This window comes from Oncorhynchus mykiss, chromosome 7 (assembly GCF_057628025.1).
Source record: "Oncorhynchus mykiss isolate SJ-2025 chromosome 7, ASM5762802v1, whole genome shotgun sequence".
NCBI classification, from domain to species: Eukaryota; Metazoa; Chordata; class Actinopteri; order Salmoniformes; family Salmonidae; genus Oncorhynchus; species Oncorhynchus mykiss.
This window is the reverse complement of record NC_143028.1, coordinates 22,915,635-22,932,225: the sequence shown is the minus strand read 5'-3', so window position 1 is coordinate 22,932,225 and position 16,591 is coordinate 22,915,635. Positions and strand designations below refer to the sequence as shown.

Sequence of the window (16,591 nt, the reverse complement as noted above, 5' to 3'; positions counted from 1 at the left end):
GTTCTCCCACTTAAAAAGATGAGGCCTGTAATTTTCATCATAGGTACACTTCAACTATGACAGACAAAATGATAAAAAAAATCCAGAAAATCACATTGTAGGATTTTGAATGAATTTATTTGCAAATTATGGTGGAAAATAAGCCTAAGAAGCCCATGCGCAATGCCAATCTTCGATTGGAGTGGTGTAAAGCTCACTGCCATTGGACTCTGGAGGAGCAGTTGAAACACACTCTCCGGAGTGATGAATCACTCTTCACCATCTGGCAGTCCGACGGGCAGATCTGGGTTTGGCAGATGCCAGAAGAACGCTACCTGCCCCAGTGCATAGTGCCAACTGTAAAGTTGTAATGGTCTGGGGCTGTTTTTCATGGATCGGCCTTAGTTCCAGTGAAGATAAATCTTAACGCTACAGCATACAATGACATTCTAGGCGATTACCAACCTTGTGGCATTATCAGCATGACAATGCCCCCATGCACAAAATGAGGTCCATACAGAAATGGTTTGGAGAGTGGAGGCTGGTATAGCAAAGGGGGACCAACTCCATATTAATGCCCATGATGTTGGGATGAGATGTTCTATGAGCAGGTGTCCATATACTTTTGGTCATGTTGTATGTGTGTATATATGTATATATATAAAAAATAATTTTCTTATCATATGAGCATTTATGATTCATTGAACTTGGTTTATTCTGGCACAAAGAACCAAATCAAATCAACCTTTATTTGTACAGCCCATTTCAGACATGGACTGCAATGCACTTCACTATATTTTTTTAAATAAAAAACATTAAAATAAAAACAAATATTTGCTACAGAACATAAGAGGATAAAAACAAAATAATAACAATAAAGACTGAACGACTACAAGGGACCCTAAAGAAAAGCAAAGCTAAAAAGTTGTGTTTTAAGATCTCTTGAATATGTCCACCTTTTCAGCCCTCCTAAGGTTATCTGGCAGGCTATTGCAGAGGCTGGGGTCATAATAAATAAAGGCTGCCTCTCCATGCCTCTTGGTCCTAGGCTTTGGGATATTTAAAAGGTTAGTGCCAGAGAACCTTTTGGCTACATCTCCAACAGAACATGGGAGGGGTATTGGCTGGGGACTGACTGTTGTTGATGGTCTGGCTTGGGTAACTGTTTGGGTGTCTTTCTTTCTCGGTTCATATTGCTGTTGGCATTCTCTGTCCTTCTCGAACTGCTGTCCCAGGCGAACCAGTCTATCGACAGTGGTGACTCTTTCTCGGAGTTCACTGGCTAGTAGTGGGTTGATGTTCTTCAATATCAACTTAATGACCTCTTCCTCCTCAATGCCAGGTTTCCACCTTCTGCACAGGGAGTGGTAACCGTATGCAAAGTCACGGATACTCTCTCTTTACACTCGATTCCTGACTCTTTCTGCTAGCTCATCGGTGTAGTCCTCAGACAGAAATGCAGAGGAAAACCTGGCCTCAGTCAGCACAGGAGGTCCACCAGTCTCGAGCTGTCCCATGCAACACATTCCTCAATGTGGCAAGGAGTATTTGTCAGCCAGGGGTTTGAGGGCAAGAAAGTCACGACATCTTTCCAGATACATTAGCTGATCAGGACTGTCATCCTTTTTCTCCAAAGGTGGGAAATTGCAATTTAATGGGCATCGCCCCCACATGACGTCTACTCAAATCACAATGAACAAAAGAGCTAGGAGGGATTGAGGAGGTAGAGGGGAAGGGAGTTATCAGACCATGACAATGAACACCAGGATACATGGTGGATTGTGGCTGCAGCATGGCCTTGTCTTAGCTGTTCTGAGGTGCCAGCTTGGCCAGTGGTCTGAACAGAAGTGGACACCAGAGAAGCTCTGTGCAAGGAGTTGTGTCTAATGGAGGCCATGTCAACAGACACGTCATCCAACATTAACACAATTAGAGCTCTGTCTGCAAGTGGTCTACAGTGTTAACCAGAGGAGAAAAAACAGAATTAACATCCTTGAGGACCTCAGTGTGGTGATGTTGCAAACTGCCTGTCCATGGCACCAGTAATATCCCATCTTCGAACTCTCACTGAGCTCTGTCAGCATGGGAGTTAGAGTGGTCAGTGAGTTTCTAAAATCCATTGCACTCTGTTGTTGGTCTTCACTCAGACATTTTAATTTATGGTGGATTAGAGTTTGGAGATGTTGAGTCCGACGAATATCAAGGAGGTCACCTTGAAGTTGTAAGACTACAACCTCTGGAGATAAACCGGACCATGGAGGAAGATTGGGTGTCAGAGGGAGGGCTAGCTCAGTACTTCCACAGATCCCTGTCAATAAGTGAGTAACTGGTTAGACCTCCTGTGGTCCAGACCGAGCATTCGGATTCCCAGGGTTCAGACAAATTCAGGGCCGTCACAACAGGAGCATCAAAACCTCTACTACCAGGTTCAAGAATAGCTTCTAACCCAGTGCAATCCGCCTGCTAAACCAAGCAACCTGAGCTACTTTTAGCACTTTGGCACATATGACTGAACTGTTTTTATGACCTTACCACTTAGCACTTTTACTTTGTTATTTTTATACTGTATATGTGTATGTACTGTCCTGTATGTGAGAGAGCCCCAACAGATTTCCAATGTATTTGGAAAAGAAACTACTTGCACATGAACTATTGACTGGCTTGTGTGTGTGTGTTTGTGTGTGTGTGTGTGTGTGTGTGTGTGTGTGTGTGTGTGTGTGTGTGTGTGTGTGTGTGTGTGTGTGTGTGTGTGTGTGTGTGTGTGTGTGTGTGTGTGAGAATGACCTGCGGCGCGCTTATATGTGTGTGTATTATGGTTTACTATTTTTTTGGTATTTTTCAAATGTTCCATCAACATGAAAATCCCATAGATCTAGCTGCTCTCTTGGCTAAATAAATAAAACTAGCTCCAGAAGGCTACCGGTAATCGTTTTGAGTGTGAACTGTATGTGTGAACTGTATTACTGTACTGTATTTTGTTGCTGGATCGAATCCCGGAGCTAACAAGTTACAAATCTGTCGTTCTGCCCTTGAGCAAGGCAGTTAACCCACTGTTCCCCGGGCGCCGAAGACGTGGATGTCGATTAAGGCAGCTGCCCGCACCTCTCTGTTTCAGAGGGGTTGGGTTAAATGAGGAAGACACATTTCAGTTGAATACACTGTTGGACAACTGACTAGGTATCCCCCTTTCCCTGTATTATATGGTCTGGATTTGCGCACATTGTTTAAAGCAGAAGAGGACATGCGATTCTGGTGCAGCACATGCGGCCTACAAAGTTACAAGTATAGACTAGCAAATTTTATTTAAATTTTTTAAATAGAATATGGGGATATTTGTATCATTTAGTAGGCTGATGCATATAAACCTTTAATAATATTTCCCCTAATGGTATTAGCCTACCTCCTAATTTCCTCTCTATTGTTGCTTCATTCCTCCCTCACTTTCAACAGGTAAATTAAATAAGTTTCGTTATCCATGTCTTCCTCATTCCAATGGCATCCTTGAACAATATAGGACTAGCAGTAGATGGAGACGGCTTTCACTTCTCTTAACAAAGATTGAATGGTTATGCGTCTGAATTGTTAACAGCTATAGTCTACCGTGATTGCGCGTTCGATCTTCTTTCTTATATATAGGGCTATATCAATCTTGAACAGGATTATCTGTTTTGGTGCAATTTGAATGGAGTTGAGAGAGAGGGTCCTCACGTGTGCACCGATTTTAAAGCAATGACATTCAAGTGATTAACTGTTATAACACTCTGCAGCTGCAATTCATTTTTGGGGATCTTTACAATTAAAAAACAAGGTGAGCATAGGCTTTGCTGCAGCAACTGTAGGCCTTCCTGTCACAATAAAAAAAAGTTACCATGATGAGATTATAGGTCTACATCCATTGTGAATTGCTTTCCACACTGAGGTGGGTTGTCTGACCCCACCCTGAGCATTGATTCATCTTGCAGAAGCCGTAGATAAGCAGATTTAGACATGGCACATAATTGAACAGTTCCATTTCACGTCATGCTGTTCATATAAATAGTTTATTATAATTCACCAGCTTCTCGCAGTTATTTATCCCGAGTAAAGGGAGTGGTAACCGGGTTCCCCGCCATTCAACCCTAGTGTGTATGTGCTTGGATGTGCGCCTGAATGTTTGTATCTGTGTATGCACGAGATGTGTCGCTGTTTGCATGAGAACGTGTGTATCTGGAAGGTTGCGTTAGCAGTTGATGTTATTCTTCAATAACACACACCCCAAAGCAAATCGTGGGGGGTAAAATATATTTATTCAAAGAGAACAAATCATAGTTGTAATGCTGGAAAGTATATGTTAGATGTTTATTCTTCCCTGTCCTAAGTGTTTTCTCCAGGGAACAAAGAGACAGGATGTAGTTTATACCCAAGCCTGTCACGCCCTGACCTTAGAGAGCCATTTTATTTCTCTATTTGGATAGGTCAGGGTGTGATGTGGGGTGGGCATTCTATGTTTTGTTTTCTATGTTTCTTTATTTCTATGTGTTGGCCGGGGTATGGTTCTCAATCAGGGACAGCTGTCTGTCGTTGTCTCTGTTTGGGAATCATACTTAGGTAGCCCTTTTTCCCTCCTTTCAGTGTGGGTAGTTAACTTTGTTAGTGGCACTGGTTGTTTCGGTTGTTCGTTTGTTGTTTTGTTGGTGACATTTTTAAATAAAAGGAGAAATGTACGCTCACCACGCTGCACTTTGGTCCTCTTATTTTGACGACCGTGACAAAGCCTAGCCTTTGGTTGACCAATTAGAATTCCTTGCAGTAAAATTGGGCCAATGGCAAAATACCAAGTTTTCCATTTCAGGCTCAATGTAAAAACAGTTTGGACCATAGATGTTGAACTGAAAAACACGAGTTCCATTGCTCTCTAGCCCTCTTGACCTCTGCATTGTGTATTTATATTAGAATATTCTTACAGTTGGGGTGTATTTGGTAAGTATTCAGGCCCCTTGACCTTTCCACATTTTTATACTAACCTTATTTGAACATTTATTAAATTGTTGTATTTTTCCCTCAACAATCTACACACAATACTCCATAATGACAAAGCAACAGGTTTGTAAGAATTTTTGAAAATGTATAAAAACTGAAATATCCCATTTACATAAGTATTCAGACCCTTTACTCAGTACTTTGTTGAAGTCTTCTTGGGTCTGTCGCTACAAGCTTGGAACACCTTTATTTGGGGATTTTCTATCATTCTTCTCTGCAGAACCTCACAATCTCTGTCAGCTTGGATGGGGAGTGTTGCTGCACAGATTTTTTCAGGTCTTTCCAGAGATGTTAGATCGGGTTCAAGTTTGTGGGCCACTCTAGGAAATTCAGAGACTTGTCCTGAAGACAGTCCTGTGTTGTCTTGGTTGTGTGCTTTGGGTCATTGTCCTGTTGGAAGGTGAACCTTCACCAAAGTCTGAGGTCCTGAGCACTTTGGAGTAGATTTTCAACAAGTATATCTCTGTACTTTACTCCATTCATCTTTGCCTCATTCCTGACTAGTCTCCCAGGCCCTGCCGCTGAAAATCATCCATGCAGCATGATGCTGCCACCACCGCGCTTCACCGTAGGGATAGTGCCAGGTTTCCTCCACACGTGACACTTGTCATTGAGGCCAAAGAGTTCAATCTCGGTTTCATCAGACCAAAGAATCTGGTTTCTCCCCCTATTGCTCAGTTTGGCCGAGGGGCCAGCTCAAGGTGGTTCTGACCGTAAGGTGCTACAGAGGGTAGTGCGAATGGCCCAGTACAACACTGCCATCCAGGACCTATATAATTGGGGCGGCAGGGTAGCCTAGTGGTTAGAGCGTTGGACTAGTAACTGAAAGGTTGCAAGTGCAAATCCCCAAGCCGACAAGGTACAACTCTGTCGTTCTGCCCCTGAACAGGCAGTTAACCCACTGTTCCTAGGCCGTCATTGAAAATAAGAATTTGTTCTTAACTGACTTGCCTTGTTAAATAAAGGTCAAAAATAAAATAATGATAATAATAGGCGATGTCAGAGGAAAGCCCAAAAATGGTCAGATACTCCAGTCACCCGAGTCATAGACTGTTTTCTCTTACTGCACGGCAAGTGGTAACGGAGCGACAAGTCTAGGACCAAAAGGCTCCTTAACAGCTTCTACCCCCAAGCCATAAGTCTGCTGAACAATTAATCAAATGGCCACCGGACAATTTACATTGACATTGACTTTTTATAATTTTTTACTTTAGTTTATTGGGTAAATATTTTCTTAACTCGTCTTGAACTGCACTGTTAGTTAAAGGCTTTTAGATAATCATTTTACTGTAAGGTCTACACTTGTTGTATTCGGCATGATTTTTTGGTACCCTACCCAGGTCTGTGCCTCGACACAACCCTTTCTCAGAGCTCTACGGAAAATTCCTTCAACCTCAGGGCTTGTTTTTTGCTCTGACATGCTTTCAACTGTGGGACCTTATATAGACATATCTGTGTCTTTCCAAAACATGTCCAATCAACTGAATTTACCACAGGTGGACTCCAATGAAGTTGTAGAAACATCTCAAGAATGATCAATGGAAACAGGATGCACCTGAGCTCAATTTTGAGTCACATAGCAAAATATCTGAATAATTATGTAAATAAGGTATTTCTGTGTTTTATTTGTAAAAAGTTTGTAAAAATGTCAAACTGTTTTAGCTTTGTCATTATGGGGTATTGTGTGTAGATAGTTTTTTATAAAAATGTAATCCATTTTGGAATAAGGCTGTAACATAACAAAATGGGGGTAAAGTCGAGGGGTCTGAATACTTTCCGAAGACACTGTATGTGTTTCCCAGGCCTTTCTGCATGTGAATATGTAGATGTGAGTGGAGGTGACCTGGTGTTTACCAACTAGTTACTAATCCATTTGGAACGAGCGGAGTGACAGTGCTTTGATAAACACCAGGTTCACCTCTGGCCCCCGGGAAGCCTGCACCCTCTGTTTGACACAACGAGTGTCTGAGAATCATCATTTTTCATCTCCGTCAAAGAAAAATCACTTGACCTTTTGCTGATAGGCAATTTGGCAGTGAGTAATGCTGGGTCTGGGCTATAGCTTTGTCTTTGTCCCAAATGGCACCCTATACCTGGGATAAAAGTAGCACACTGTATAGGGAATGGGTACCATTTTGGATACACGTTTTGTGATGATGGCAGAGCAGAGGTAAAACAAGTGGTACTAGTTGATGTGTTGACTAGCAGTTTTTGAGTGGAACTCAAAGGTAATGGCATGTGAAGACTTTGTGCAGAAGGTGACGCTAAAAAAATTGCAAAATATGTTGTGAATATGTGGTTTGGAGAGCAGACTTTTCTCCCTCTGCAATTACCGTCCTCGTGTTTTTTGCCTGTATCTAGGCTCTTGGTGTTACCTGAGGAGTTTTGCTACGAAATCCCAGCCGTTTGCACCCAAGTTGGAAAACTGAAGGGCAGCACACTGTAAGATGTCTAAAGAAGACCTTGCCAATTCTGTACCTATTACTCATCTCTTGACTCACCCTGTTCCCCCTCTGTTTTAATTTCTAGGTATGAAGAGGCCTCGGAGTCCAACCCAGTTGCTGCAGAAAAGCAGTGGCGGCGGCCATGGCGGAGGCGTGTGCTTGCCCTTCAACCTGTGTGGCGAGCTGCTACAGGAGCCCGAAGAAGGACACCCAGATGGCCCTCAGCAGAAGAAAAGGCTGCTCTACTCCCTCTGCGAGGTGTGCAACCTCCAGCTCAACTCAGCCGCCCAGGCCCAGGTCCACTACAACGGCCGTTCCCACCTGCGCAGGGTCAAGCAGCTCAACAATGGAGAGCTCCCCCCGAGCACAGGCAGCGGCACCAATCCAGCACCGGCCGGCACTCTCACCTGCTCCAGCACAGGTAAGCTGGGACAACTCACCATTCACCAATTCACTGGAACTTAGAATAAAATAGAATAATATGTTATTAGTCGGTCTACTGAGACAGAATTATTCTGCTCTACTTCCAACACCCAAAGAGTTGTTTGTCTCTGTTCATCTGCCTCTCTCTCTCTGGGCGTGCATGTGTGTGTGTGCACTGTGCACACATGCAATTGTGGACGGAGGTGTGTGTGTTTTTGTGAGTGAGAAAAGTACATCTGTGTCCTGTGGGTTACTCATGGTGAAGAGATTCCCTGTCCCCCATGGTTGACGAGGCTGTGCCCTCTCTCTCCCCTGAATTAACCCAGCTGGAGATGCCTGGTTAGGGCCAGAGTCTGAGCATCATGCACCCGCACACCCTAGAGTAACGAGCTCTCTCGGAGGAGAGAAGCCATGGAGCTGGGGTTGGAGCTCAGCTAGAGCTGGAGATTGGGGGTCAGGCTGGAGCTGAGGCTGTGGGTCAGTTGATGCTGAGGTTGGAGCCCGAAGTCGGGCTGGGGCTGGGATTGTGGGTCGGCTTGGGCTGGAGTTGGAGGTCGACTGTTGCCTGCTCATGGCAGAGCTGCAGCTCAAACACCACTCTCAGTGTATTATTGGTGAGAGAGTGTGAGGATTACATAGGTCAGGTGCAGTGGGGCAGAGGAATATAATCACAGTTACCAGGGCAGTAAACAGCATGGAAAGAGCACTTGTGGGTGAAACACCATTTAATAACACTGATGTTGTGGAGGGATGCATTGGGGAAACCAGATTAAACCCTTACAAGTAGAGTAGGTAAGGTTAGATGTTATTAAAAAAACATTGAAGCGATTTGCAGAAACATTTAAATGGAACACCACTAGCTAAACAGTAACAGAGTTTTGGAAGAAAATGACTGGGACCATCCAGCAGAACTAGGTTCAAGTATTATTTATTTTCTTTCAGATTATGAACCAATGGAATAGTCCCAAAAATGCTAATCCCACCCATCTGCCACCCAATACAGCATTGATCAAAAAGTATTTGAAAGAAAACAAGCTATGCTATTTGAACCCAGGTCTGTTTTAAAGTCTGTTCATAACTCTCCTTTCAGTCAGGAGGTCCACACTGCTGTTGTGTCTTTGTAGAGCTGTCTGAGCCAAACAAATGTAATTACAGCAGACTCAGGCTAAGACTGGAGATCCTCCTCAGTAATACTATATCATCCTAATCAGGAAGTGATGCAGAGCACCTGGAAATCTCCTAAAGTCACCACACACCTTGTAAATAAATGAGTCCTTGACCTGCAGTGAACCAATGATTGTGCCAATTGGATGTACTCATGTCTGATATGGCTATGGTTCACAATTGCCCCCCCCCCCCCCAAAACATTGGCAGTAGAATGGCTTTACTGAAGAGCTCAGTGACTTTCAATGTGGCACCATCATGGGATACCACCAACAAAATGTCTGCCTTACTAGCGCTGCCCCGGTCAACTGTAAGTGCTGTTAATGTGAAGTGGAGCAACAACGCCTCAGCCGCGTAGTGGTAGGCCACACAAGCTCACAGAACGGGACCACAGATTGCTGAAAATCATCTGTCCTCGGTTGCAACATTCTAGTGAATGAGTTCCAAGTTACAAACTGCCTCTGGAAGCAACGTCAGCACAAGAACTCTTCGTCGGGAGCTTCATAAAAGATGACCATGCGCAAAGCCAAGCTTTGTCTGGAATGGTGTAAAGCTTGCTGCCATTGGACTCTGGAGCAGTGGAAACATGTTCTCTGGAGTGATGAATCATGCTTCACCATCTGGCAGTCCAACGGACAAATCTGTGTTTGGTGGAAACGCTACCTGCCCCAATGTATTGTGCCAACTGTAAAGTTTGGGGGAGGAGGAATAATGGTCTGTGGCTGTTTTTCATGGTTCGGGCTAGTTCCAGTGAAGGGAAATATTAACGCCACAGCATACAATGACATTCTAGATGATTATGTGCTTCCAACTTTGTGGCAAAAGTTTGGGGATGGCCTTTGTATGGCCTTTTGTATGACAATGCCCTCGTGCAAAAAGCAAGGTCCATACAGAAATGGTTTGTTGAGATCGGTGTGTAAGAACTTTGAATGGCTTGTGCAACCCTGATCTCAATTCCATCGAGCATCTTTGGGATGAATTGGAACGCCGACTGCGAGCCAGGCCTAATCGCACGACATCAGTGCCCAACCTCACTAACATGCTGACCACACCTCTCGCGTCGCGTGCGCGAGTGTCGCAAAATACATTTACACCTGTTATTTAATTATTGCGCCCACACTGATCGCGCACATCAACAAGCATCTGCGTAGCCAGGCGCTAAGATAGAACTTTATTCTTTTTTTGACGCATGATGCGCTGCAAGTCCCGCCTCTCCCATCTCCTCATTGGTGTTTAGGAGCATATACCCACGTGAGTGACAGAAAGATGAACTGAGGTCCACACTCCATTCCTGTTGGTGGTGGTAATGCACCTTTTAAAGTTGTTTGCCAACCGCCATAAAGTCCAAAGAAGAAGAAGAAGCCTGAAGGAGGAGAGATTACCAGAAACTAACTTGGTTTATCATTTTATCTATGGATAAATTGTCAGAGTAGAGGACCTACCCTGGCATAACCCAATGTTTATCCCAGGACAAATTAGATAGCAACAGCAAGTTGGCTAGCTAAATTGACATAAATCTTTAATGCTTTTCGTTCTGTCCCCAAATTAAACATTTTGTTTCAGAGTTGTTTCAGAGTTCGTTTTGATATTTCAACCTGCGTGTCGTGATTGCGTCTGCTGTGGGTGGACAAAATCGTCATGCTTGCGATGGTGCACATGAGCAGTCTGGTCAGCATGTAATGCTCTTGTGTACCAACATCCAGTGGAAAGCCTTCCCAGAAGAGTGGAGGCTGTTACAGCAGTAAAGGGGGGGACCAACTCAATTAATGGCCATGATTTTTTGAATGAGATGCTCGACGAGCAAATGTTCACATACTTTTGGTCTTGTGGTGCAGGTAGCCTAAACAGTACCAACTACCAGCCTACAGGATCAAGATAACACTGGCCTCACCACTAGATGGCAGTGCTGACAAAAAGCAGTAGCCAAGACACTGCACCATAGAGCCGCTAAAAGGGTTTAAGTGTTGGTGTTATGAATATAAAATAAAACTATTTGCACAGTAGCCCTTTTTTTTCCCATGGTTGATTTATAAACCAAAGAATTGTTGTGGGGACTTTACTCCCCTCACAGGTATATGCTTCCAGTGATCAGAATAACAATAATTTGTAGACAAAACAATTTGCCTGGTTTCATTGAAATTCTAGCAATTCTTTTGAATTTGACCTTTTCATGTTCATTGGCATTTATATGTCATTTGTAAATACAACATTGAAATGTCTCTTTGAGAGCTCAATAATAAAAATTGAGGAATGTCACCGTGCAAATGGTGGGCAGCATCATCCGTATCTACAAAAATAGTATCTGAAAGTACAAATGTAATTGCCATATGTGCATGCATTTAGGCTACACACAGCACTGAGGTAAAAAACTGTTCTGGTGCTTTGGTAGGTTCCTGAGCTCTGAAGCTATTGTAAAAGTAAAATGCAAAAGAGTCAGGAGTGAGCAACAAAGCACATTTTCACCCATAGTCGATTTGCATCACCTTGAGATTTGTATGACAGAAACAATGACCTTATCAAACCTAGGCTGGGAGCATAACTGTTTGGAAAGTTAATTACTTTATTAATTAATTAATGTGTTGTGTCTCTTGGGCCATGCTGTAAATATAATCATGTAATGGGATCTCGATTACCAACAACGACGAGACGGCCTACAGGGAGGAGGTGAGGGCCCTCGGAGTGTGGTGTCAGGAAAGTAACCTCACACTCAATGTCAACAAAACGTGTGTGTGTGTGTGTGTGTGTGTGTGTGTGTGCATACGTATATAAACACACGAACAAAACACACGCACAAACACATCCCTCTTCTTGTCCCTGAGGAGAGTGTTTCCGCAGTGTGTTTAGTCCTTCTCTTCTGATATAGTCATCGAAAATACTTTCTGAATCGCACCAGTGACTAATCAGTGACTAATTCATTATTCCCCAATTGCACTTCCCAACCAGTGTTGTAACCACATGGTACTGGTACTGTATAATTCAAACTCATTTGTTCGCATCTTTATTTACAATTGTAACGGACACAATTTGAAATTGCCCTTCGAGCATGAAAGCAGACATTGGCAAGATGCCAAGTTGGCCCCCTCTTGGTGATAATTGAAGCATTGCTCCAGATGCTATGGCAGAGTCATAAATAGCCCATGGGCTCTGGTCAAAAGTAGTGCACGATTTTGGGAAATAGGGTGCCATTTGGAACGCAGCCTTTAATTGATTTACTCACCAGTGAGGGCAATCAGACAGGCTTTATTTGTTTCTGTACTTGGCACGGTCACTGGAGAAATGAGCTGCTAGCTAGGTCAGGGAAACTGCTGACACGTCATTGGGGAGCATCAAGATGCTATTGGGACAGATTGCACAGAGGACATTGGCACTCACTCAGACACACACACACTCTTGTGTGCACACACATACACGCACGTGCGAGCGCGCACACACACACACACACACACACAGATGACGGCAAGAGCAGTGCAGCATTCCGGGCTGTGGTGTGGGATCTCTCTATTTTACTTTCCATTAAGGACAACTTCTGTTTAGGTTAGAGAAATTATGCACATGAAAAGTGATCTAATTTTGGTGTGAGTGGCATCCAGTGCCGGGGATTTGGTATTCAGGCACTGTCAAACGGCCTCCTGTCAACAGAAGCAGAGCAGGGCTAACACGGCAGGTTAGGGGGAAGGGAAGCGGGAGGAGAGGGGCGAGGACAGACTGATTGGGCTTTGGGACCAGTAGAACCTCTAGAGAACGATCTTGAGAGAGCTAGATGTTTGACTGACATTTCTGTTGCTCCTGTCCACCAAGCTCCTTCCTCCCTCTGCCTCAACAGACTCCACTCGGAACACAAGGTCATTTTCATTAGGACAGGGTATGGAGTACAGCTGGTCCAAATGGCTCCCTATAACCCCTCAATGTGGTTAGCATGTCTGGATAGGTATAAGCAGTGTTGTAGTAAAGCTCCCACCATATTGCTTCCTGCAAGGATTATGGCCAAGTAAAGTGATAGGGAACGAATTGGGACTAGCTTGTTGTGTAGTGTACCCAAGTATAGCGTAGCATTGTGTAGTGTCGGGGGTTGTGGTGGAATGCTGTGCATGCATTGCTTTCACACGCCAAGGTCACTTTCACACTCTTTACGTAGCACGTTATTGTCTGCTCTTGTAGAATGACATGAGAGAGAGATTGAAATATATCCCACAAGAAAAAAGTTGTTTGAATCAGCGACACCCCCTATGGCTACTGTCCTTGTATTTCATCATTCTCAGTATTACTCCTGGCCAGCACCATTGACTTGGCAGCACACAGTATATTTGAGGAGCTTTACATAGCCAAGATCTTTTCAGAAGCTTTGTTTTATTCCGGCCATAGTACATCCCTCATGTTTTTCCCCAAGGCTCGAGACATATGTTTGCTATATCAGAAGGTGGAACATTTGTGGCGTTTGGCACATGTTGAGGCTCTCACTCTGTGTCAGTGAGAACACATGCTCTGTCTCTGTCGGGAGCTCAGTGTTTGTAGTTCTAGTCCGTCATCTCTCTCTCCTCTCTCGCTCTCTCTCTATTCAATTTCAATTTAAGGGACTTTATTGGCATGGGAAACGTGTTTACATTGCCAAAGCAAGTGAAATAGATAATAAAGAATAAAAATGAACAGTAAACATTACACTCACAAAATTTCCAAAAGAATAAAGACATTTCAAATGTCGTATTATGTCTGTATACAGTGTTGTAATGATGTGCAAATGGTTAAAGTACGTGTTAAAGTATTAAAACATAAATGGTTCTTCACTGGTCACCATTTTCTTGTGGCAAAAGGTCGCAAATATTGCGGCTGTGATTGCACACTGTGGTATTTGACCCAATAGATATGGGAGTTTATCAAAATTGGATTTGTTTTCGAATTCTATTTGGGTCTGTGTAATCTGAGGGAAATATGTGTCTCTAATATGGTCATACATTTGGCAGGAGGTTCTCTCTCTCTTTTTATCTCTCTCTCCCTTTCTCTCTTGGCACAGACCATGCCATCACACTGTGGCCACGGCCAGGCTCCCTGGTGCTGTGTGCCTGGCTCTCCGTGCCAGTCCTGCTTTATTTATCCCATGCCTGGACCGTGCCAGGCCCTGCTGACGCCAGGAAGACCCCAGCCCTCCCACTCCTTCATACAGGGATTAAATTTGGCAACCACTAATAGGGACTCACAGGCACTAAAGGTTCAGAGATTAAAAAGGAAATGCCGATAGGGATATGTCAGTTGAAATTTGATGGAGATGTCTTCTTCCTCTTTAAAAATGTGTATGTGTGTGTGTCACCGGCATACCACGCTTGCTCGCACCTTGCGTGTGGCCCTGCGAAACTACGTGCACATGTGTCATTGATTTCTCTCACTTTAAACCATGTGTGCATACATGTGTGGTGCATACATGTGTGATAAAGATGATAGAGACTAACAAGAGTAGACAGGCTATCGGCTTGTTAGCTGCTTGGTCAGATAGTGAGAGGAATGTTATGTTATAACATGTTCTGAACGTCAAACAAACTCTCTCTCTCTCACACACACACACACACACACACACACACACACACACACACACACTTATTTACAACTTACTCAGAAGTGTCACTGTGAACTAGTCTCTCCTCACCTCATTTGTTATCTCTAGTGGCATGGCTTATCTGTGTTTGTGTGTAAGTGCATGTGTGTGTGTGCCTGTGCACATGTGCGTGCTAGCTTGCGTGTGTGTGTGTGTGTGGTGTGTGTGTGTGCGTGCGTGTCACTCCCTCTTTCTTCCCACTGAGTGAAGGGTTTTGCTCAGGGGGAAATGAGCCAGTGTCTAGGGAGCTGCGGAGGTGTGCTGATCTTAAAGTGTGTTGTCACACTGACGATAAGGCTCAGAGGCAAGGCGCACTAGTTCTTCACCACTCAACACAGTGCAGCATTTCTTTCTCTCGCTCACTCAGCTCTCTCTTTCTGTCTGTTCCTCTCCCTTTTCCCCTACTCTCTCTTTCTTAGTCCCCTTCTCTTTTCCCCTACTCTCTCTTTCTTAGTCCACCTCTCTCTCCTTCAATCTCCTTCTCTCTGTCTCTCTCTGCCACCCCCCTCCACACACACACACACACACACACACACACACACACACACACACACACACCTACCTCTCTCTCGATCTCTCTTTTAACATAGGAGGACACAGATTCTATTCAGCATTGGGAGGGAGGAGTTGTGTGTGTGAATATGTGGACCAGTCTACTGAGCCGAGGTGAGCGACGCTGTTCCGTTGTTGCTGAACTCGAAGCTGGTAACAGTACAGCAAATGCATGACTTTGACATTTCTTTCAGTTTATTGATTTCATTGTAGTTGTTCCCTGCTTTGAGTGAATACACGTTTGATATACAGTGTCTCTGTTAGGTTACAGTATGCCAACAGATTTTTTTATTTATTGTCTTTTTCTATTGACATTTGAGAAGCAATTATTTATGATGTATAGTATTTTGAATACACAGTTATGGACAACTCTTTATAGCACACTGTAAAGAGGATGTCGTGAATTTGACAGTAACTTACAGGCAGCTAGTGGTAAGTAAGTTACTGTATTTCCTATTGGAGTACAACTACTGTAATCTAAATGCAGTATCAAAGCAAGTACTGAGTAATGACACACAGTAAAAAACATACTGTAGAATTGACTGTATTATACTGTTTTAAAAAAAGTAAATGCTAATGTAATTGTATAGAATGAATGGGTGAATTAGTTAAATTCTTTAAGGGAGGATGGGATTTGTATTTCACAGTATTATACTGTAATTACATGGGATTGGTGCAAGCAGGTTGGCTGATAGCTAATGTGTTTACACATTACAGCATATCAATTCATATTTGGTGTGTTATATCACTTGCACTTCTAGAGGTCTTATCAAATGCTTTCAAATTGGCTGCGACTACAGGGCAAAACTGACCAAAAGGACATGTCAAAATGCTCAACAAGGTTTAAGACGTGATGCCATTCCAATCTGTCCCCTATACATTTTCATTTCATAGGGCGCTACTACTACATACCAGTTAAATTGGTGCAGCATTGTTTAAATATGTTAATGTGCCAGAAACAGCAATACCATGCACCCACTGTTGGTCAAAATGGTTTTGGCACTCCAATAACACGGTACTATACTGTATTCTGTGGGATGGAATTACTGCACACAAACCTTTCCCACAACGCATCATAAATTACAGTATGCTTCAGTAAATCTTTTTACCCTATTTTACTGTTGATAATACCCCACCAAATTACCAGATAAATTACAGTTTTCCATTAGTGTGTCTGTATGTACTCTACTCGTCTACTTGGGAATCAGAAGGTGTGTGTGTGTGTTTGCATACAGCTTGTGACCATAGATTGTTGATACTAGAGTAAGGGCTGTTGTATTCTGTAACAGTCAATCATGACTGTGTGTGTCTGTCTGTGTGAGGGTTTGTGACTGTGTGTGTATTTTCTTTGGTTGTGCGTCTGTGCATGCGTGACTGTGTGTTTGTTTGCTGAAAGAGCTATATGGAGTCTGGAGTTTTCTCCTCT

At 43.5% G+C, this 16,591-nt stretch overlaps 1 protein-coding gene across 2 annotated transcripts in view; it reads left to right on the top strand.

Annotated features, from left to right (window-relative positions):
* LOC110527600 (zinc finger protein 385B) overlaps positions 1-16,591 on the top strand; it is a 148,878-nt gene that overhangs the window by 32,107 nt on the left and 100,180 nt on the right. Inside the window, exon 2 of one of the 2 annotated variants that reach the window (XM_021608989.3) lies at positions 7,528-7,863. In XM_021608989.3, coding sequence (XP_021464664.3) covers positions 7,530-7,863 — 334 coding nt within the window. In that variant the 5' untranslated portion in view covers positions 7,528-7,529. Of the gene's footprint in view, positions 1-7,527; positions 7,864-14,833; positions 15,280-16,591 lie in introns of those variants that run through there. The other variant, XM_021608990.3, reaches the window with a different exon arrangement.